Raw genomic sequence first — 24,693 nt, forward strand, 5'->3', positions numbered from 1 at the left:
GTATGGTGTTAGGGGGTCCTGTAGAGTGAGGTCAGATTTTTCTAAAAGTAAAATCTGTTATTTAATTTAGAAGGACTTTTGGGAGAACCATCATTGTGATTTTTTTTCCATGAAAGATGGAAAAGACTAAAATGATTTTTATCTAAAATAGTTGTATTTTATCTAAAATACTGACAATTCTGGACCTTAAGCTACTTTGAATGAGTATGCAATTAAGGATTCAATGTTTAAATAATAAATAAAAATCAGATTTTTGAAGATCTATTGTAACATCCCAGAAGATCACTGATATGAGCTAATGTTCTAAATTTATCTGCTATGATGATGTAATGGCAACTAATTTATTATAAAAAATGGATTCTGTCAATCAACATTATTCTACCAATCTCATCCCCAAGAATTATAATCTCTAAACTATAATGACCAGGGAGTTTTTAAAAGGTTAGTATTTTGATTAGGAAAGGAGCACTTTTTTTTTCCTGTAGGAGTGGATATCAAATCAAATCAAAGGACATTTAAGAAGGTCATAGTTGTATAAATCATTACTGAGTGTTACAGAAACAGATGAGGCTCTTCAATTTCAATTTGATTGATTCTTGGCAAAGTAATTGTGACAAGGAAAAGCAATTAGATGGCATGAATCAGTCCTTGTGATCAAAATTGTAATAAGAGTAGTAAATTATACCAACCTGAGATCTCACCTTACACTTGATTCCAGCTAATAATCATGCTGAATTTAAGGAGCGTTCTACTACACATGTAGAGTCTTGTCCTTTTTTCTTTCCTACTGATGAAGGAACTCCTTAACAGTCCCACACAGAGTACAAACTATACTGGAGTTTACAGGAAAATGGAAACACTTTTCTGTTTTAAGATTTTATTATCTTGTTAATTCTGAATTCTGAGTGATTTTTTTTTTTCTTCTTAAGCCCCTAATACTACTAGGTAGTAATAATGGTCCAAGATTATAGCTAGACTGACTGAGGTTAAATCAGATACCAGGGTAAGGAAATGAAGTGTTCATATGGTTGAGCAGAGTTCTCAGATGAGAAGGACACTACTTTTCCTTTCTTCTCAATCTACTGAACTGGGTGCAACTATCATTTGAGACTGCTATGTTGTTCTCTGAATATTGTCTCCCAAATGACTGAATGTCATTGTAGCACCTAAGTGGTTTAAATGTTTTCCCAGTGGTTTTAAAATCTTGGCTGAACAGTGGAAGAATACTTGGCACTCATTCTTAATTCAGCAAAACTCAAAATTTCAATTCAGAGTGATTTCTGTACTTAGAGGTCAGTTTCTATAAGGATAAAGTCTCATTACTAAAGGCAAGGTTTCTAGGTTTCTTGTTCACTTTTCTCCAGATAATGAATCCTGGTTTCTATTTCATAAAGATTTTTACAATTCAGGCTGACCACAAATGTTGTCTCTGTATTGAATAAAGTGTTATAACACTACACACATACACAATGAATTATGATTACATTCTCAGAGTAAGTAGAAGTTTATAGAAATTAAAAATGTTACATTTTTAAAAATCACAAATGCAATATAAAAGCTATAAAATTTGTATGACTATTTCTTTTTAATGTATGTGTATGTTTATTTTAATTAAATTAATAATAATAATAATAATTATTATTATTATTATTTTTACCGGAGTACTGATCAGCTCTGGATTAAGGTGTTGTGGGGGATTGAACCTGAGACTTCAGAGCCTCGGGCATGAGAACTCTTTTTGCATAACCATTATGCTATCTACCCCTGCCTTGTATGATTTTATTTCTGATACTGGTCCAGCTGATATCCCCTTTGAGTTGACTAGTGGTCAGATACTAAGGATACAAACATAATGAACTCAAAGAGAATTCTATTTATCTTCATGAGATGGAGATTTCTATTTTTAACATAATATAATATGCTAATTTATAAAGCACAATGCACAGGGTCAGATTAAGTACTTTGCATTAATTTGTGAAGTGACATCTGTCATATCCTGATTTAGTTCCTCTACCAATCTTAAAATTTGTTAAATTTTCAAAGCGTATTTCTTGATGACTAGCAAAAACCTCTACTTCCTATGTATAGTGTAGAATTTTAAAGAATTTTGAAACGTTCCATACAGTTATTTTAGTTCTGGATGACTCTTACAAAATTAACACTATTTTATAACTGTTACCAGCATCACTTGTAAATGAAAGAAGTATTTTAAGTTGGTGTTATTATCAAATAATAATAAGGTTTTAGTGAATGGATTCCTTATCTGAATAGAATACAAGTTATATTTACAACAGTCTCCATAATGTTTTCTTGGGAAAAGGGTAGCATGCAAATAACTAATGGAAGATAGTTATTTTAGGCAAAGGCTCTAAAAATCTCATGTAAGAACTAGCAGTTTACTTGATTCTGTAAACCTTATGAGCATTCTAGAGTCTTATTACATGAAACTGAAGTGCACAATATATATTTACTCAATAATGCCCTAACAGTTGCAGTTTCAAAACACTTTGATTAGAGTTTTATTTTAGTCATCTATGAAAAATAATGTATCAAATACTTATGTAGGTGGTGTAGTAAGCAAATGTGTAGGAGCTATATCAGAAATATGCCCCCACACCCATGGACATTTAATTTTTGACGAGTGGACCCAAACTATTAAATGGAGAAAGGAGAGTCTCTTCAAGAAATGGTTCTGGAAAAACTGGGTTGAAACATGCAGATGAGTGAAACTGAACTACTATATTTCACCAAAAACAAAAGTAAACTCCAAATTGATCAAGGACTTGGGTGTTAGATCAGAAACTACCAAATACTTAGAGGAAAATATTGGCAGGACGCTTTCCCATCTAAATTTTATAGGTATCTTTAGGGATACAAATCCAATTGCAAGGAAGACTAAAACAATGTGACTACATCAAAATTCAAAAGCTTTTGCACAGCAAAAGAAACCATTACTCAAACAAAGAGACCCCCCACAGCATGGGAAAGATATTTTCAAGCCATAAATCAGATAAAAAGTTAATACCCAAAATATATAAAGAGCTAACCAAACTCAGCAGCAGCAGCAACAACAAAAACAAATGACCGTATAAAAAGTGGGAAGAAGATATGAATTCTTTTCCCTGATCCAGCTTTCTAGTCTTTTTTTCCAAGTATGAAACCATCTCCCCAGACAATACCTTGGGACCACCTGCATGTTAGCTGTCAGGCTTAGACAAATACTAGCAAAGTCATGGGTCCCTTGGAATATAGCAAAGATAGACCTACTAGCTTTTACCAAAATGGAGACCTCAGATGTCATCTGCAATTTTGTTGCCTTTAGGTTCATGATTAGTCAAAAATTTGTTCTGCTTTATAACGTAATTCTTTTTTAGCCACTAGGTTCCAAATGCTACCATGACACCAACCTGACTTCCCTGGGCAGACTACCCTACCAGTGTGTCTGGAACCCTGCATCCCCAGAGACCTCCCCCATTAGGGAAAGATAAAAACAGACTGGGAATATGAATGGACCTGCCAACACCCATGCCCAATGGAGAAGCAATTACAGAAGCCAGACCTTCCACCCTCTGCACCCTATAATGATCCTGGGTCCATACTTCCAGAGGGATAAAGAATAGGGAAGTTTTCAAGGATGAGGATGGGATACGGAGTTCTGGTGGTAGGAATTGTGTGGAATTCTACCTCTTTTATCCTATGGTTTTATCAATATTTCCATTTTATAAATAAATAAAAAGGTTTTATTTGCATAGATCAATGTGAATTACGATTTGCTATAATAGGTTACTGATGTTATTTTAAAAAATACAAGTTGGGGTCACTGAAATAGCTCATTTGGATAGTGTGCTGCTTTGTCATGTGTGCAACCCAGGTTCAAGCCTGGCCCCTGCTGCATTGAAGGAAGCTTTGGTACTATGGTCTTTTCCACCTCTCTCTACCATCTCTGTCTCTATCTAATATAAACAAACAAACAGACAAATGATCACGTTAGTATATATTAAATGAAGGCTTAATGCTGGGTTTTTTCTTCTTCTGTTTTCCTGTCTTTATTCACTGTAAGCATTGCTCATTTAAAGAATAAGCTTCCAATGGAAGAGATGGGATATAGAACTCTGGTGGTGGGAATTGTGTGGACTTGTACTCCTCTTATCCTATGATCTTGCTGATCATTATTAAATCAATAAAGAAATCTGCAAATTATAAAAAAAATGAGCACTCATGGTTTGGAATGTTGCTTACAATTTCAAAGTTTGGCAAATGACAAGAGACAGAGGACCTCTGTTTTAGGATTCAGTGCCAATCCAGAAATGTATCCAACAGCTGTGATTCACACTGTTGTGTAAGGCTGAATTCAAATCTCCCTAAAAAAAAAAAAAGTGTCCATGTCCAGTGGAGAAAGAATTACAGAAGCCAGACCTTCCACCTTTTGCACTGCATCAAGGCTTTTGATCCATGTCCCCAGAGTGATAGATAATAGGGAGTTTCCAATGGAGAGGATGGGACATAAAGCTCTAGTAGTGGGAACTATATGGAATTATACCTCTGTTATTTTACAGTCTTATTAATCAGTATCAAGTCACTAATACATTTTTTTTAAATCAGAAAAGAAGTCAATTTGTTTTCTATGCAAGGGCCTTTGATTTTGTTTTCCTTTCTTAGACCCAGTAAGTTCCCTGGTTTGTTTCACTTAATTAAACCCTCATTCTTCTACTGCTTTGTTTACAGCTTGTAATTTATTCTAAACTGTATTTAAGTTTCCGAAGGCAAGAGGAGGTGTCTTGTTTAGCATTTTAACTGTATGCCCCTCCTCCCTAGCCTCCTCCCCCCCCCCCCACACATTTGTAGGAGGTTGTGACTTCAATTGTCTTATAAATACTCACCCATTGGTTGCGGCTGCAAAAGTGACCTGCCCTGCTGGCTTCACTATTGAGACTGGATCAGGTGGGAGTGATCAGCCCAGATTCTGGAACCAGGTCAAACAGCAATTCTTCACTAACTTTAATAGTTTCATTTTTGTGATACAACATGCGTGGTATTTCTGTGTTTTGAAGTAAGTGACCTGCTTTTCTCAATATGCCTTATGTCTTTATCCCTTCACTATATAAGTTAATGTTAATGGTTTGAAAAGGGCATTAGTTAGTGGTTTGGCAACAGCTGTTTGGCTCCAAAAACCGTAAGAAAAGCTTCCCAGCTCTACTATTCTATAACGTTAACTCCACTTTATATACAAAGAGAAAAAAGTGGGTTGATTGTTACCTTTGCATATGTCCTAGTGCTTTTGTGTCCCCAACCCCCATATTGAATTTAGGTGAATACATATTATCCTGGGGTGACAAAAAGAATATGAATACGAGTTGATGAATCAAAGTTGTCCTTTAGCTGAGATCCAACCAACTTTAGGGAATTAAGATTTCTGAGTATGAGTTCTGTCTTCACATTGTTGTAAGGGATGAATTAAAATGTTCTGAGAAACTCAACAACTGTTACATTAGAATAAAGACTATTTTCATTATATTTATCTTAATTCTTTGAGTGATGTTTGGAAGTTTTACAGAGTTAGGTACTTTGTTTCATGTAATTCTAAGATATCCCTTCATCCTTATGAAATCATCCAGAGTTCCAACAATCTCTAAGGGATGATATGTATGTTAACTATGTTTTTTTTATTTACTTGCTGCAAATCATGGACCTCATGCACATATAATTTCCCCACTGTGGGCTGACTTTTATTCAGATAATGAGATTGTGAGAGACGCACAGAGAGAAGGAAAGATAGCTTTTCATCAGCGCTTCCTCCAATGCCATAGAAGAGCCTTCCATGTGGTGACTCAGCTCTAGCACCTAGCCTCTGCATGACTAGGGACCCACAAGTGAGTTCTTTCTATCTCTCTCTCTCTCTCTCTGTCTGTCCCCCACCTCAAGTGTTTCTTTCCAACTTTTTTTTTAAAGATTTTTTTAATATTTATTTTATTTATTTATTCCCTTTTGTTGCCCTTGTTGTTTTATTGTTGTAGTTATTATTGTTGTTGTCGTTGTTGGATAGGACAGAGAGAAATGGAGAGAGGAGGGGAAGACAGAGAGGAGGAAAGAAAGATAGACACCTGCAGACCTGCTTCACCGCCTGTGAAGCGACTCCCCTGCAGGTGGGGAGCCGGGGTTCGAACCGGGATCCTTATGCCGGTCCTTGTGCTTTGCGCCACCTGCGCTTAACCAGCTACGCTACAGCCCGACTCCCCAAGATTTTTTTTTTAACATGAGAATGAAATAGAGAGGGAGCATTGTAACATGTGTGCTCAACCAGGTGTGCCACCACCCGGTCCCCAATAAATACTTTTTTTAAAGAAAGTAATTTTTCTATGTTCAGAACTAACATTGAAGAAATTTAACAATTGTAAAAATTGTATTCTGTTAAATTTCATTTTAGAATGCTATTTTTAAAACAGTGTTGTAGTCTGTACTGGTTGTGAAATGCACTACTACTTAACTAAATTAATATATACGAAAGAATGTAACAGGAAAAAATGCTGGACTTTGTGACTTCCTCACATATCTTAAAAGAATAAAAGCCGGGAGTTGGGTGGTAGCGCAGGGAGCGGGTTAAGCGCACTTGGCTCAAATCACAAGGACCTGCCTAAAGATCCCCGTTTGAGCCCCCCAGCTCCCCACCTGCAGGGGGGTCGCTTCACAGGCGGTGAAGCAGGTCTGCAGGTGTCTTTCTCTCCCCCTCTCTGTTTTCCCCTTTTCTCTCCATTTCTCTGTCCTATCAAACAACAATGACATCAATAATAATAACAATAATAACTACAACAACAATAAAAAACAAGAACAAAAGGGATAATAAGTAAAGAGAGAAGGAACAAAAGCCTAATTGATCAAATTAATTGCAAAAAGAAATAGTTACTCTAGAGGTGGAGCAGAGAGGGAGAAAGAAAGACAGACACCTGCAGCCCTGCTTCACCACTTGCAAAGCTTTCCCCCTGCCGGTGGGAACCAGGGGCTTGAACCCAGGTCCTTGAGCACTGTAATATGAGAACCTAACCAGGTGCACCACTGCTTGGCCCCTGAAAAAAATTACTTTATATATACTGTTTGATTTTCTTTCATTTGTTCTGATACAGAATTGTTTCCTGTTTTCCCTTTTTTCAGTCAAAGATAGATATGGGGTTATTTTCTGTCTTTTGTGTACTGGCTAGTCATATCAGAATTAAAAAAATTTTTTTTAATGTAAGGAAATAACCACATTTTTGAAAGCTGAAGTACTTTCCTTCCTTTTTCCCTTTCTTCCTTCCTCTTTTTCTCTTTCCTCCTTTCTTTTCTCATTTGTGTGGTTTTGCTGTTTTTAAAGTTAGGGACAGAGGGGGAGAGGGAAAGACAGAGGAAGGAGACACACAACACCTCTCCATCACTTATAGAGGGTCCCTGGATGCATGTGTGGTGCTTCCTTATGGTGGCCAGGACCTCTGGACTGAGATCCTCCTCCTTTGCAAAGTGTGAGCTCTACTATGTGAACTACTTCCTGACCCTCATGGCTCTAACCTGAACTCTTTCACCCCGTGCAAAATATTATGATATTCTAAGGATTTATTTTGATACTTTTCATATAGAAGTTCTCTATAAATATTAGGTCATGTTTATGAAAAAGTAGGAGTGTATTTTATGGCCTATAACTGTGAAAATAATACTGCGTACTTTTCATATGTAGACTCATCAACAGCATCTAACTTGAGCCCTCATTTATTTTTTTAATATAATTTTTTAATATCTATTTTCCCTTTTGTTGCCCTTGTTGTTGTAGTTATTATTGTTGTTGTTATTGATGTCGTTGTTAGATAGGACAGAAAGAAATGGAGAGAGGAGGGGAAGACAGGGGGGGAGAGAAAGATAGACACCTGCAGACCTACTTCACTGCCTGTGAAGTGACTTCCCTGCAGGTGGGGAGCCAGGGGCTTGAACAAGGATTCTTGCTCCAGTCCTTGCATTTTGTGCCATGTGCGTGCACTTAACCCACTGCGCTATTGCCCGACTCCCTTGAGCCCTCATTTCTCATGTCTGCAAGTCTACCATGAATATAGTTCTTATTTTATGTATCATACATTTGTACATATTGATATTCTAGTGAAGGAAAAAATAATTAAAATGGTCCTTCTTATTGGTAGCCAGCTAGGTTCCCTGAAGCTTTTGGAAAGTCCGATTCAGATGAATACTACTTCTCAGAATATCATTATTACTTTAACCTTAAATTATGCGAACATCTTATATATATTTTTGCCTCTCTTTGTTTATTGGCTAGGGACAGAGAATCTGAGGTAAAAAAAAAAAGAGGGAGGGATGGAGAGAGGGAGAGAGAGAAAAGGGAAGAGAGAGAGGAGAAAGAGAAGAGAGAGGCAGACTCCTGCAGCACTGCTTAACCACTTGTGAAACTATATATGTTTCTGAAATGGAATGAGGTATGAAATACAAACATAAGATGATAATATAAAAGAAAAATGTACTGGGATTCGGGCGGTAGCGCAGCGGGTTAAGCACAGGTACCGAAAAGCACAAGGACCGGTGTAAGGATCCGGGTTCGAGGCCCTGGATCCCCACCTGCAGGGAAGTCGCTTCACAGGGGCTGAAGCAGGTCTTCAGGTGTCTGTCTTTCTCTCCCCCTCTTTGTCTTCCCCTCCTCTCTCCATTTCTCTGTCCTATCCAACAACAACAACATCAATAATAGCAATAATAACTACAACAATAAAACAAGGGCAACCCAATAAATAAATAAATCAATAAAATGTACTTTCAATACTAACATTACTCAGAATGGGGGCCAGGCGGTGGTGCCCCTGGTTAAATATGCACATTATAGTACTCAAGAATCTGGGTTCAAAGCCCCAGGTTGCAGGGGAAAGCTTCATGAGTGGTGAAGCAGGGCTGCAGGTGTCTCTCTGTTTCTTCCCCTCTCTACCTTCTCCTCCTTTCTCAATTTCTAACTGAAAAAAAAAAAAAAGAAAGAAAAAGAATGGACTTCCCTGGAGATAAACGATAAGCTGTATTGGTAATAATGACATAAATACTAGTTCTCTTACTACCAAGATTTTTTGAACAGTGATTTAAAAAAAACATGTTATGATCTTCATTTACTTATTGGATAGACACAGCCATAAATAAAGAGGGAAGGGGGTGATAGAGAGGGAGAGAGATGGAGAGACACCTGCAGTACTGTTTCACACTTGTGAAGCTTTTCCCCTGTAGGTGGGGACTGGGGGCTCAACCTGGGTCCTTGCGCATTGTAACATGTACACCACCACCCAGCACCTAACAGTGATTGTTTTTTAAAGTCCAAGGAATATTAGTAGTTTTGTTACTACCTATAGAAAGAAATTGATAGAGTATAGAATTTAGGTATTCAGTATTTTCATTCAGTATTTTCACAATTCACCTTAAGAATCAGAGAAGATGATTAATTTTTTTATTACAAAAATTTTAAAACATTTATTGCTATTTACTGGGTTTGCCACTGCATTGCCAAAGTGATAATGAATTGCGCAGCTATTACAGTTTTTTTTTGGTATTCATTTGCTTACCTAATCCAGCTAACAATCACATGATTTAGATGGCATTTCCCCATTTCATAACTGAGAAAATTGCAATATGGAAATGATGGCTTGCTGAAAGATCATCAGGTAGTAATAGTGGAACAGAGTACAAAAGCAGAGCCATCTAATGCTCAGATCCACCTTTTCTCTGGTACTGCTTCTTATACATAACAGTAATAACTTCTGACATAAGTTGTTTTTTTGGAGGGGGTTATAGTACTACTTTCAATATTCACAGAATTTCATATTCTTTTGAGTTCTTTGATGAGTTGTTTGTTTATTACATAGAATTTTTCCCATTCTGCTTAATTTTAAAAAATATTTATGACTTACCACATAATTCCATTTTATAATTACCATTATAATTCCAGTGTCATTACAGTAAAGAGACCCTTCCCTTTCTTTTAATTTCTAAAGACAACTTTAAACCAAGTTTCAGTGTACTTGAACATTTGTACCTGGGTTATTTTGCCAAAGGTAGGCTAGATTTGTTCATGGAAGCAGACTGAGAAGGCAGAGAATGTTGACATAGGTCAGCAAAAAGGAAACATGGAGCCAAATGCTATTGGCTTTCCCTTTGGCTTGTCAATCAGTCCACTAGTTCATCACCCTATTTAGGCCATCTGTTTTCTCAGATTGGTGGCTGCCATTTTGGGTCACCACTCACCATTCTTATCTTAAAGAAGCTTGGATTGGAGAATAGTGGGGTGGGAAGTCACTGTAATAAAATTTTGGGGAAACGAATTGCTTTTCAGTAGTCATGTATAAAGAAAAAGAATCTTAAATATCTACATAAGACTGGACATATGGACATTAACTATATAATCTACAGTATCAACAGCTTCTGCATAAACTCACGTGACACTATAGCAAAAGTCCTCCAATGCAACCTGGAAATGTGGCAAAATTAAAATTCAAAGGCCTTACCTCGCTCGGATCTATAGAACAAGAATTGCTGGTGTGGCAAGGTCTTAGGTTCCTGATGCTGCTGATGTGCAATGCAGTTTGCATCCGTTGGTGAATCTCAGCATCTTGTAATTGATGCTTATAGTGTATTGTCATCTATTGTTTTACAATGTCATAGAGTAGCATAGGATTAATATTTATCTTTTTGGTATATACAGAGTTTTGCTTTTTTTGAGTCTAAATTCCCCGAAGACGAATACCATCCATATTTATTATATTCTTATAGTATCTTGTATAGGCTTCAGGAGTGCACTGGGACTCAATTCTATTTTACTTTAGTTAATTAACTATTACTGAGATTAGATTGAAGGCACATATGCTTAGTGTGCAACTCTGCACTTGTACATACTTTGATTACTGTATTATTTTGTTGACTTTTTAAAATTGTGATTATTATACTGTTAACATTCAATATAAGATGTATGGTTTGGAATATATATTATATATTTTAAAATTAGCTATGCTCTGCTCTGGCTCTAAAGCTCACCACATGTAAGCTAGAATGAGTGAATGCTTTGAGCTTAAATCCACTCACTTAAAAATGAGAATAATATGTATACTTTGCCCATCTCGTAAGGATTATATGAAGACTTAAAGAGATATAACATGAATTTTTCTTTTTAAAAATTATTAGTAAAACTTTCTTTCAATTCTTTATTTCAGAGAAGAGTATAGAAGAGAGACAGAGAAATAGGAGAGAGGAGAGATACCACAATATTGTTTGCCCACCCTTGGATCTTCCCTGGGTCTCTCCATGGGCCTCCTATGTGGTATGAAAGCTTGAATCCAGACCCTCACATTTGGTAAGGATGAGTTATCTTCTGAATATTTTCTGACAGTTGTAGGGTCCCATAAAAATAGACTGCATTATCTAATTTTTCTTTTGAACATTTTTTTAATCTTGTTTTTTCTTGTTATCCTCTCTTATCTTGTTAATAAAGGGGAAAATGCAGTCTAAAATACATTAAAAAATTACCTCTAAAGAGTAAAAAAATCTGTGTTCATGTAATCTGCATCATACAATTAGACTTGACTGGTGTATTTGAATGAATTTGAATAGTGACTATGAGAAGAATGCTAACCGGCATTTCTCAAATAAAGCTATAAGACTTAAAAAACAACAATATTGAGAACAAAAGAAGCAAGCCAACAAACAGAACTCAGTAGTAGTGAAGTAGTAAGGTGGGAGCCTATGTTAGGGGAGGAAGACCAGAGGGGCTTGAACTCCGATTCTGTCAAGACCCAGAGAGAGAAGAGGGAAACAGGAAAGACATTCAGAAGTATCAATAGGTGATGGAAAAAAAGAGAGAAGGCAAGACCATAGGAAAAAAAGAGGGTACATATAGTCTACCCATATCTGTGACCTTGGGAAAACTACTGCAAGTTTCCAATGGAGGGAATGGGGACACAGAACTCTGGTGGTGGGAATAGTCATATGGAAATGTGGATTCTCTAGGGAACTGTACTTGACAACTACATATACTATTTTTTAATTCAGTGTTTTTCTTATTATTTTTCTGGATCTACACATTAAGATATTTAATACTTTGAAAATGCAATATTCCAAACATTGTTCTTACCAGAAATCTTTTTTTTTTATATAATTTTTAAAATCATGTCTTTGAGGGTCAGGCAGTGGTGTTCCTGTTTGAGTATATGTTTGAGTATATGGATTACCATGTGCAAGAACCAGAATTCAAACCTCCACTCCCCATCTGCAGGGGGGAAGATTCACAAGTGGTGAAGCAGGTCTGCAGCAGGCTCTCCACCTCTTCCCTCCCTTTTCAATTCCTCTCTGCCCAATCTAGTAAAAAAGAAAAGAAAGGGAGTCGGGCGGTAGCTGAACTTTACCATGTGCGTTACATTCACTAGGAAGGCCAAAAGAAAAGATTACACATTTTACTGTGAGTAGTTTTGTGGAATAGAAATTAGAACTTCATGGCTGCAGTTCATAGAGGAAATAAAGAAGATGTAGGATTCTCACAGAAATTTAAACTTTAAAATGTTCTCTTGTAAGAACATTTTTAGGCCCAGATTTGAGAAATTTCATCCACTTTTTTTATTCTTGTATGAAAGACTGACAGATCCCTATTGCGTGATCTTTTGTTACACTTAAGGACTTGTATTAATGAGTGATGTATACACTGGTCTGTCAGAAGTTTGGAAATTATTCTGAAAAAAATAAAACCTTGCTAAATAGACATCCTTCTAAGAACTGCATAACAAATTTGGCAAAAGTAGATGTTAAAAAATTGCAGACCCTATTCTTGCTATATATAAAGATGTTATTACTGTTGTTGTTGCTGTTTGTTTATTTATTTGTTTTACTGCCACTAGGTTTATCCACCACAAATTCACCATTCTTAGTGGCCATTTTTTTCTTTTCTTTTAAAATTTAAAAAAATATTTATTTTTCCCTTTTTGTTGCCCTTGTTTTTTCTTGTTGTTGTAGTTGTTATTGATATGGTCGTTGTTAGATAGGACAGAGAGAAATGGAGAGAGGAGGGGAAGACAGAGGGGGAGAGAAAGAGAGACACCTGCAGACCTGCCTCACTGCCTGGGGAGCGACTTCCCTGCAGGTGGGAGCTGGGGGCTCCTTATGTGGATCCTTGCGCTTTGTGCCACCTGTGCTTAACCCGCTGCGCTACCGCCCGACTCCCTTTCTTTTCTTTTTTGGTAATCCATATACTCAAACATATACTCAAACAGGAACACCACTGCCTGACCCTCAAAGACATGATTTTAAAAATTATATAAAAAACGATTTCTGGTAAGAACAATGTTTGGAATATTGCATTTTCAAAGTATTAAATATCTTAATGTGTAGATGCAGAAAAATAATAAGAAAAACACTGAATTAAAAAATAGTATATGTAGTTGTCAAGTACAGTTCCCTAGAGAATCCACATTTCCATATGACTAATAAAATGATTGCTGAAGTGCATTAATTAACCTTTACATTCACATAAAAATGTTTTGTGAGGACAAATGTACACAGAACATTATCTTTAATCATGGCTAATAAAAATGGGTTATATAAACATAGGTTTTACTGCTGCGAACATCTCCTTGACAAATGACAGGATCTGATTCCTTTATTAAAAGAGTATTAAAAATGTTTCACAAGGGGTTTAGATCCTACCCACGGTTTGATCCTGACTGTCTGCTTTTGAGGTAATAAGGACAGTTTAAGGTACTATTTAGTGACTGTACTAAATGTGAATGTTTGAACTGTGTACATTTTAGTTCAAAATTTATTTCGTAAAGCAAATCAGTAAAATTAAAAATCTAGGACCAATGAAAGACATTAAAGATCCATTTTGAATTGCATTATGATGCTTTGATATTACTTATTTTAAGATATTTTTTCCAGAACTGATCACCATCATGTATCAGCATCAGAAATTGCTAAGCATTTACCTGAGCCTTCAAAGAGCCATGCATTCTATACATTACAAGCCCCCAAACCTAAATGATGACAATTATTTTAACAAGCCCTAGATTAGATATTAAATCCAGTTATCAATCTGAAGGTATTTTGTCTTCTCAGTGAATCTGTGCTTAGAAAGGACAAAATTATCTCAGAATTGTCACATGGTGCTTTCATTGATCTACCTCTGTTCCCTGTTGTGGAAATACTTTTTTTTTTTTTTTTTTGCCTCCAGGGTTATTGCTGAGGCTCGGTGTCTGCACTACAAATCCACTGTTCCTGGCAGCCATTTCTTATATTTTTGTTGTTGTTGGATAGGACAGAGAGAAATTGAGACAGTAGGGGATGACAGAGACAGGGAGAGAAAGACACCTGCAGATCTGTTTCATCACTTGTTTCATCACTGCCTGCAGGTGGGGAGCCCGGGGGATGGAACCAGGATCCTTGCAACAGTCCTTGTGCTTAAACCAGTGCGCTACTGCTACCACTACCTCCATCACCCTGCCCCTGGTGGGAAAACGTTTGATATAGATGTGCAAGTAGATTTAAGAATTGTTGATGAAAAGCTCAGATGTTTGGAGTCAGACAGTAAGATTCACATTCTATATGTATTGGGTTGTTAGAAAAGTCATGACACATTTTTGCACAGAAAAATACATCAAGACTTTTTCTGACAAACTGATATAATGCTGGGTCAGCAACTTTACTTCTCTTATGCCTTAGTTTCTTCATCTGAATAGTGCTTAGCTTTCAGAATTATTTCATAGTCAACACTGCTACTATGTGTAAAGTACTTAGGCTAATTCCTAACATGCTACAGAAGGGTTAAGTCAATAACAAAAGTCATCTCTTAAAGACTTTGAGATTTATATCTATGGCAGAAAATGATTATTTTTAAGAAGTAATTTATTTGTTATCATGAGTGAGAGAAAGAAAATAGAAAGAGTACTAGAGCATTGATCAACTCTGGCATAAGGTAGTTTGAGGTTTTGGCCTCTGGGGACTCGGGAATGTTAGTTGGTGCTCTAACAGCTGAGTTAGAATTGATTCATGAAAGAAAGATGATTTATGAAAGAAAGCAAAGTTAAATGAAAATGGTTGATGAAAGGCCCAGTCAGAACATTTTGAGCTTAGTCTTTAAGGCCCTCAAATTTAGATATTTGCTATAACTATATAGAATGATACTGTACTACTAGGCATAAACATGTAAATTCAGTAGCTTTTGTCTTCTTTTTAAATACACAAAAAGTTCAAATCATTGAAAGTTACCTAGCTTCTGAGAAGCCCTGGAATTATCAGTTAAAAGCAACAATAACAACAAGGGCAACAAAAGGGAATAAATAAACAAAATAAATATTTAAAAAAAAAGCAACAATAATGGGGACTGGCATATGCCTCAGCTAGTAGCGCTCACAGGGCTACCATGGCAAGGACCCAGGTTCTAGTCCAAGGCTACCAAATGAGAACACCTGTAATGGGGAACCTTCACCAGAGTTGAAGTGGTGCTATAGTGTTTCTCTTCCTTCCTGTCTCCTTCTGCCTCTTTTTCTCACCCTTTGTCTAGAGGAAACAAACAAAAAAATGACTGCCAGAAGTCATGTAGTAGTAGTACAGGCATTCAGTCCAACAATAACCCTAGTGGCAAACAAACAAACACAATGAAGAAATGGATAACCTTGAAGCTTAAGTCAACTTCAGATTGATCAACACTATTTCTACCCAATTCCCGGTCAGTTTTATTCAAGACCATGTTTTTTTGTATGCTGTCTGGGAAATGCTGTATTTATAACTTGGGATATACTATATGTATGGATATCATAATAATCCCCAAATATGTGCACTGTTATTGCAGTAACCTCAGATAATTAAAAGGTGGGGGAGCACTAAAGTAGATTCTCACTCCATTTATGACAAAGTTGGGGAGGCAAGATAGTGTCTTATCAGTCAATAGCACAAATCTACCAAAAAAAAAAAAAAGAACAGATAGCACATGGCCACAAGGGAGGCCTAACTTGAATCTACAAGATGTTCTAAAAACTCACTTGTGTTTTATGAAAAAAAAAATATATATATATATTGTGAGACCAACAGAGATGTCTTCCAGACTCTGCATGACTTAGAAACCTTCTTCAGTGAGGACATCCAAGGACTGTCACCCAGGAGAAGGAAATCCTCCCTTGAGAGTTGCGTGGAACTCTCAAGCCTCTGTCTGACTCCACTCCCATGTCTGTTTACCCAGCCACCTCATGGTTCCTGCTCTTCCCTCCACCCTCTACTGTTAATTTATTTATATGTCTCTATTGCTGTCTTGGGCTTACTACAATAAAATCTTACTGTAATTATAAAATTGGCTTGAGTTGTAAAGGGAAATATGTTATTTGTACATGTAGCTATTCAATGTATGGAAAAACTGAAATGATCCAGTTTGTTAATATCCCTCAAGACTCACTTTCCTCTCTCTAGGTTTACATTTATAGAAAGTTAGAATTGAATAATAGAAGTTTCTTATTGACATAAATATGAAGAAAGCACACACGTCTGTTTTCAGATATCTTCTCACACAAAAAAAATTGTTAATAAAGTTTTCAAGATCAGATGAGATTGGGCGTGTTCAGGGTGGTATGGTCATAGACTAATACATTTTTCATGTGTTTATAAGAAGAAATATTTCCAAACAAATTGTTGAGCAATCATGGACCCAAAGCTTGGAAAAGTGGAGAGGAAGTATTAGGGAGATACTCACTGCAAACTCTAGTATACTTCTGCTTTCTTACTTTGGTGCCATACTCCAAACTCAGTCAATTTCTGCTTTGCGTTTCTACTTCTTCTTTTTTTTTTTTTTTTACATGCATAACATTCCCCAGATTCCCAATTTGTTTGGCTTTGTATGTTAACTCTCTTTTCAGTCACCAGGTTCCAGGTGTCATCAGGATGCCGGCCAGACTTCCCTGGATTGAAGACACCACCAATGTGTCCTGGAGCTCAGCTTCCCCAGAGACCCATCCTACTAGGGAAAGAGAGAGGCAGACTGGGAGTATGGACCGACCAGTCAACGCCCATGTTCAGCGAGGAGGGCAATTACAGAAGCCAGACCTTCTACCTTCTGCAACCCTCAATGACCCTGGGTCCATGCTCCCAGAGGGATAGAGAATGGGAAAGCTATCGGGGGAGGGGGTGGTATATGGAGATTGGGCGGTGGGAATTGTGTGGAGTTGTACCCCTCCTACCCTATGGTTTTGTTAATTAATCCTTTCTTAAATAAAAAAAAAATACAAAAAAAAAAAAAGAAATATTTCCTTAGAACTACTGGGCAAATAATCTGTGAGATATATTGACAGTTTTACTGATTTTCAATCTTTGTTTTATTTTTTTCATCATATTTGCAGTAATTAAGTGAGTTACAGAGTTTTGCACGTTATCCCACAATTTAAAGGCTGTGAGTAAAACTTTGTTTTGCATGCTGTAAATAACAAACAGTAAGCTAGTAATACCCATTTGTTAATCTCAACTGTCATAAACCCAATCCATTATTACACACACACACACACTCACTCATTTCCTATTTCTTCTGAAGGCCCTCTGCTGAATCCTGCAATGTGAATATATTTTTAAAAATCCAATTAAGAGAGAGCGATGGCATAGAATACTCAACCCCCAGAGGAATAAATTCCCTAAGTAAATGAGTTTGGATATGAAATATTTTGTAAAGATTGCCATTGCTTTGAAAATGTTATATTACACTAGAATCCACTTAGGGTCGTGTATGTATATGATGATTTTTGTATTTCCAAAACAGATGTGCTTTATGGTTATAATCTATATCATCTGAGAGCTTGTTAGAAATGAAGAGTGTCTGGCTTCGATCTGAAGGACTGTATCAGAATTTGCATTTTAATGAAAAATTACGGGCAATTCATATGCACATTAGAGTTTGAGGAGCACAATAATGTCAAACTATTAAATATTTTACAGATGGATCATAGTTATGTAGAAGAAAAAGGATCTCCCCACCAATGTAAACATGAAAAAAATATTTTTGATGATCCTAAATATTAGTTAGTACTCAGACCAGGGAAACCCACTGATTAGGTAACAGAACTTGCATATGCACCAGCAACAGCCAGAGCTGAGCAGTTCTCTAGTCAATGGTGATATGAACAACAACAACAAAAAAAGAAGTTAATGTTTCTATGTATCGTCATTAAAATTAACATCAAATTTCAACTAAACTAATACAACCACTACAAGGATATACATAACAGTTGTTGAAGCCTGATACAGGATATGGTTCAATATCGAGTTGAAATCATACTGGATTTGGTTTAAAAGAGTATCTTTTAATATTTTATTTATTTATTTATTTAATAATGACAGAGAGAAATTGAGAGGGAAGGGGCAGATAGAGAGGGAGATACCTGCATCACTGTGTCACCACTCATAAAGTTTTTTTCTTGCAGGTGGAGGGAGGGGGCTTGAACTCAGGTCCTCCTTACACATGTGAGTTCAATTAGGTACACCACTGCCTGACCTGGGAGTGTCTTTTTAAAGGTTAAAGAAAAACAAATTTAGAAAATGGGAAAATAAGCAGTTTTCAGCATCCATTCTCAGTATCCCATTGTGTCTACCAGTTTTATGTAGAAGACTCCAAATTTTGTGAATGTAGAGACTGGTATTAAAGTTTGCCCCCAATATAGAGAACATCTAAAACAAATGAACAAATCAGTGACATTTCTGTTTAGTTTATTCATTTATTTGAATATTAAAAATGCTATTTGTGAATAATTTTTGTCTTTACTGATGACATCCTACTGTCTATCCACATGTTAGTAGTTACAAGGCAATGAAACTGGAATGTTGAATCGGAGAATAAGAATATGAACATAAGAGAAAATATTAATTAGGGCCAGCACCTACTTTCATGTATTTTATTTGTTTCTCTGAAATGGTATACCAACTCCTTCTATCCACTAAAGAAAGGTAGAACATTAACTTACCAAATAAGCAACTAAATGTTTCAAATAAAATAAAATATTTGGAACTGAGTTTACTTCTTTAGAGAACTTTTGGTTGCCCTCTAGTGGGGTAAAAAGTTAGTGCAGTAAAAAAAAAAACCCAGAAAACAAACAAATAACAACAACAAAAACAAAAACAAGGGGGAAAAAAAAAAGACAAGCCAGGTTCCGGAAAATCTGGGTCACCGGCTAATTTGGTGTTTTCATTTTGCCTGAAATTTGCTTGCATTTTTTATATGAAGTCACATATCTTGTGACAATAATATGTCTGTTTCTCAAAGATCAAAGAAAAATTATGAGCTGGAGTCAGGTATCAGCCTATTTGGGAGGGGCACACCTAAAGCAGGTAGACGCATGCTCTATGGGCAGCTTCATTTAGCTTTGTGTGAGCCAGGAGCAACTGGGATATATTAGGACATAGAAATGGTAGCATCCAACTTGAATAAAAAAATAATTAATTGGTTTAGGAATTTTCCTAAAGATGGTCTGGATTTATCAGTGATAAAACCCCCCAAATAACTATGCAATTGATTCCAATTCCATTTCATTTTGTATGCGCTGAACTATAAAATCCTGACTGATAGTTACTAGCCAGTGTCCACAGAATTATTTTCATCCTAAATTATATGGAAAAAAACCCTCTTTTATTGTGTAAATAAGCTTTAAGTTCTCTCAGGAGACAGTTCTTGGGTCTTACTAAAACATAGTTTCTTGCATCATTTTTTATCATTGAGAATAAGCTATTTAATGGAAAACACATTGAACCAAATAACCAGATATTTAAACCACAACCTATCTATTAGTAATAAAAAAAATCCAAAGTCTATAAATGTGTTTTTAATGCAATAAATAAAATCTTGCTATGGGTAGGGGCAATTGCTCTAACAATAAAAACACTTCCTTCTTCCCTTAGAGTAGGACAAATTACTAAGATCCTGAACCACCATACACACACACACACACACACACACACACACACACACACACACACACACACAGACACACACACCCCACTTTAATTTTAACTAAGTAAACTTCTAGATGTAAATATTACAAACCATCTAATTTCAACTATCATTTAAAATACACTTTCAAAGAATTTTCGCATACTTAGACAAACACAACCAGGTGTAACTAATACCCTAATAGTAGTTATATGTAGTGGATTTACACAGAGTAACATTGTTTATTTGCAGCCTCAGCTTACTCACCTGTTATAACATTATTTTCACATCAGGACAGATGGCATGTTACTGTTTTTCTTTAATTTTTATACTGAAATCCTGGCCAAATCCACTTGATCAGAGAAGATAATGGGGATATTATTGCAGCCGGCACCATCATGTTGAATTCAATAATCGTTTAATGAATCAAGTAAAAAGTACCCGCCCTAGAGATTAATTGATTATGCTTTGCAACTGGAATGATTTCAAAATCCATTGTTTTAAAATTGCAGAGGTTGTGTTTCTTTTCATTATTGCAAATGCAACTTAAGTATGGTGGTAAGAATTCTTAAATTTGACATACCTAGGGTAAGATTTTTATTAATGGGTGGAGGTTAATGTTCCATGATTTCTGTTTCTGTGTAGTCTTGACATCATATTAAAAACCAGCAATGAGAAGTAAAAAAGAGAAAAAAGAAAGAATTTGTTCATAATCTACAGTTATATATTTTAACTGACCTTATGGAAAACGTGAAGATTATAAAATCTTATTTATATGTATAATATAGATTATGTGTATGTATGTATACAATTTTCTGCAGAGAATTTTCAGCAATCTTTAACACATAAGCTCTGCCAGTGGAGAGCGCCTACACATATATCAGAGCACATGAACATACAAAATCCCAACAACTTAAAATACATTTGCTTTATAGTTTATAATGAGTATCCGGAGAATGCATTTTGGGGGGTGGGGTGGGGCAGGGTGAGGTGGGGGTTCATAGAGGAAGGGAAATGAATGGAACAAGGGTTAATTCTTAATCAAATGCAGTAATTCATTCTATCTGAACAAACAAGGCCACTGAATCACGAGATGATAATAACGATGATTTGAAACAGTAAAAATAATACTGATAAGTTTGTAGCCTGCAGCAAAGATCTTCCATTGAGGGGGAAGAACACAGTGCAAAATCGCCCCCATTCCCCATTCTCAGAACCTTTCTTGGGCTGGTGCGTGAATGGCGATTTGTGGGAAGCCGGGTAGCACAGGACACTGCGCAGAAAACCTGCCTTCCCCGCTGCAAGCGCCGGGGCTTGCGCCAGGCTACCGCCTGGGGAGCCCAGGGCGCGGCGCCTGGCTTTGCAGGTTTGGCCGCGCTCCACGCGCTGCTCGCCACGTGCGCCCCCACCCGGCCAGTGGTTGCGGGTTCCGATTCCAGTTGACTGGGGTGGGGCCGAACCGCACCCCAATGGAGGAGCAAGGCCCTTTCCTAGGCACACTATCCAAGGGAAATCAAGGAGAACAAGAGTGAGGACTGCAGGTTGGGGGCTAGGAGAAAAGAATCCCGAGCTCTGTGGGCTGTGGGAGGGCGACAAGAGCGCTCGTCCACCTCACCCACGGAACGGGGTCACCTCTACGGTCTCGCGGCCGGCTGGGGTGGGGCTGCGCCTTTGTGTGGCCGGGCAGGGCTCCTGTCAGCTTTTCTGCAGAGCCACCACCCGCTGGGCTCAGAGAGGGGATGGGGGCGCCTCCCAGAACAACGTGGGGTGTCAGCGCACAGCCTAGATTGCATGAGCCTTTTGCATATAGGAGACTGGAAAAAGGGAAGGGAGAGGGGTGGGGGGGGGGTCTTTAAGTGCAAACCATTCAACCCCGGCTTCCCAGCACCCTTTCCTCGCCAAGACTTAGAGCCCGAGGTCATCTCAGCTCCCAGAGGAGGGTGTGGCAGGGTGGAGCTGTCCAGGGCGAATCCTTCTTCGCCACACGCACCTAGCCCTGGATGAGGCTTATGGTAGCCCCTGGAGCTCTGACTACCACCAACCCTCCCCCCCCCCCAGCCTATTCAACTCCCAAGTCACCCAGTTCCCCAAACCACAGGACACTGGACACACGCGCTAGACCAGTTGAGGATGGAGGCCTTGGATTCAGAAGATCGCTGGCTCTCTCTGTATCTGATCTGCCTTTCTGATATAGGTAGAGCTGGTAAAAATTGCCATGATATTGAACCAGTCTGACTTACAAAATGGTTATTCATGTTGCTCAGAGATCTGTATCTCTCTAATATGTGCACTATTATATAATATGTTTGTATGTATAGGTTCCACAAGCTTTTCCCCATATCAATCAAATGAGTTCAGAGAAGCCTGTGTGATGTGGCTTTTTTTGGGAAAAAAAATGTTAGTCCACTTCGCCGCCACCTAATAAAACGACAATGAGGCAAGGGTGGGGAAGGAAGAGGTGGGGGAGCACGGGTTAGATCTAGCTCTCCGGAACCTAGATCCGAAGTCTGGAGCGCCTACAGTGGGGAGTGGCGCAGTCTCCCCCCTCCTTCCTTGGCAGGGTTTCTGGGTGTCGCGCAGCGCTCCCCACCGGCCTCCCTTCAGCAGGAGAAGCAGCACTGGGCTGGGGGAAGGGAAGGAGGGAGCCGCTGGGTTCCGCACAGGGTGGGGCCGTCCGCATTGTGCACCAGCGCTGCAGGTGCCTTCCCCTCCCGCTCCCCTCCACCCCCCCCCCCCCCGGGACTGCTAGTCCTCACACAAAGAAACCCCACCCCAGAGCCGGCGGAACCGCTGTGGCCCCCTCCCCACCCCGCCCCTGCAGCTGCCCACCCGCGCCCTCCTTGCCCTCCCAGACTTCCCCTCTCTCTTTCGACTCCCTTTTCCTAAACAAAGGATAGACACCCCCCCCCCCAGCCCACGCCACCCCTCCACCCTCACTTCCCCGCACCGCGCCCCGGGACTAGCGGTTTCTCTACCAAGACAATACTATAAAATCTGCCCTGTTCTCCACCTCCCCTTCCTCGTCTCCACCCATCTTTCAGACATCCTAGATGGGACCACTTTGACTTTGAATTTTCTTTCGTTCTTTCTCTCTCTCCCTCTCTCTCTCTCGCTCGCTCGCTCTCGCTCTCTCTGTTTCTTTTTTTTCTCGGTCTCTCACCCCTTTCCTCCTTTTCATTTTCATTCTTTTTTTTTAACTGCAGAAGAAATATAATGGATGTTACAAAGCACTTTCTAAAATGTCCCTTAACCTCATTTAAGGCAAACATCTCGCCCCCACCCCCACCCACTACACAAAATCGAACCCTGTTTTTAAACATGTAAGCAGAATAAATTCCCTACCTATATGGAAAAGCAACTTACCTGCTTCTATCTTTAAAACGAAATTCTTATGATTTTCAAAGACTCCTTCTCTAACCCCACCTCAATGCCAGAACTGCTCCCTTCTTTCCTTGTTCCCCTGTTACTATGAACGTCTCCCCCTCCCACCCCTATAAAATACCTTTCAGAGTTCTAAGAGAGAAGGTAAAAGGTGGAGCCGAGAGAGAACGAGGTCGCAATGCCTTACCCATCGCTGTTTTAGCCATTGTAGGGATGTGCAGATGCTGAGCAGTGGAGAAGGCGAAGAAGGGTCCAGCTACAACAGCGGAGAGAGCAAGAGAAGACTGGATAAGGCACTGAGTCTGCAGAGTGGGGCAGTGCGAGAGAAAGAGCAAGAGGCAGGAGCCTATGAATAATTATCACTCAGAAGCTCAAGCAGATTGGCTCCCAAGGTCCCCTGACATGACTCCCGCAGAGTTAGAATCTCCAAGCATTAAATATTGATCGACCAATGGTGCCAGAGTACAAAGTACCAGAATGCAGTTTGAAATGGAAATCAGTTCTTCCCTGCCAGCTCCCCCCCGTTTTGGGGGCCTGATAGTACAGTCCAAGTAGAGTGGAGTCTTAGCCCAGAAGCCTCCTGGGAGCTTGGAACTGGGCTGTACCTACCTGTGAACCAGGGGGCTAGACTTTGCTCACTCTTGCTTTATTGCACGAATGCCGCAGAAAAGAGAAAGGATTAGGAGGCCTGAGAAGTCTTCATAACATCCTGACTCTTGGAAATCTTTATGTAAAACATTGTATTTTCACTTATTCGTGTTTTCTTTCTCCTTTGCCCCTGTCTTTGGTAGATGTTAGCCTTCCAGGGTAACCATAAGCCTAGTGTCACCTTCGAGAAAACTGTACCTCTGTTCTCAATCTTGTGCAAAATTGGATTCAGATGTCTTTGGACCCATGAGGTTATCTCAGTAATGTGAGGCCTGGTGTTTTCTGTATTTGGCCTGGACTGTTTAGGTAAAGGAACAAGTAGTTGTGGAACCCTCTGGGGATATCACGGAGGAGGATATGAATTAGCTTTCTGCACTGGTGTCCTTTTCATCTGGTAACAAGACAGAACCAGGTGGACTTGGTGGCTTGAACATTGGAGGAACAATAGTAGGTGGATGTCATGTTGCTCAGGGGATGTAAGATTATATGGATTGAAACTTCACTAATCTTTCCTGACTCTAAGGAACGCCCTACACTGAAAAATTAGTGGAAAATGAGAGTCATAATCTGGGTCTTTCTGTGTGTCAGTGATGTCATTTATATAGGCTAAGGAAAGAAACATTTCATGTTGAGAGATCTATAAAAAAATCTAAGATCAAGTGTAAAAAGTGATATTTTGTTATAGACAAGGTATTCACTAATTCATCCCTAGTCACTTAATGAATACTGTTGTCACT

The 24,693-nt window shown here is 38.4% G+C and overlaps 1 protein-coding gene across 1 annotated transcript in view; it reads right to left on the minus strand.

Moving 5' to 3' along the window:
* Window positions 1-23,659, minus strand: part of STMN2 (stathmin 2) — a 49,032-nt gene extending 25,373 nt beyond the window's left edge. Inside the window, exon 1 of the mRNA XM_060199737.1 lies at window positions 23,496-23,659. Within this exon, the coding sequence (XP_060055720.1) occupies window positions 23,496-23,514 (19 nt within the window). The 5' untranslated portion in view covers window positions 23,515-23,659. The remainder of the gene's footprint in view (window positions 1-23,495) is intronic.
* Window positions 23,660-24,693: the final 1,034 nt, after the last annotated feature.

The sequence above is a fragment of the Erinaceus europaeus genome, chromosome 1 (assembly GCF_950295315.1).
Source record: "Erinaceus europaeus chromosome 1, mEriEur2.1, whole genome shotgun sequence".
In the NCBI taxonomy this organism is placed as follows: domain Eukaryota; kingdom Metazoa; phylum Chordata; class Mammalia; order Eulipotyphla; family Erinaceidae; genus Erinaceus; species Erinaceus europaeus.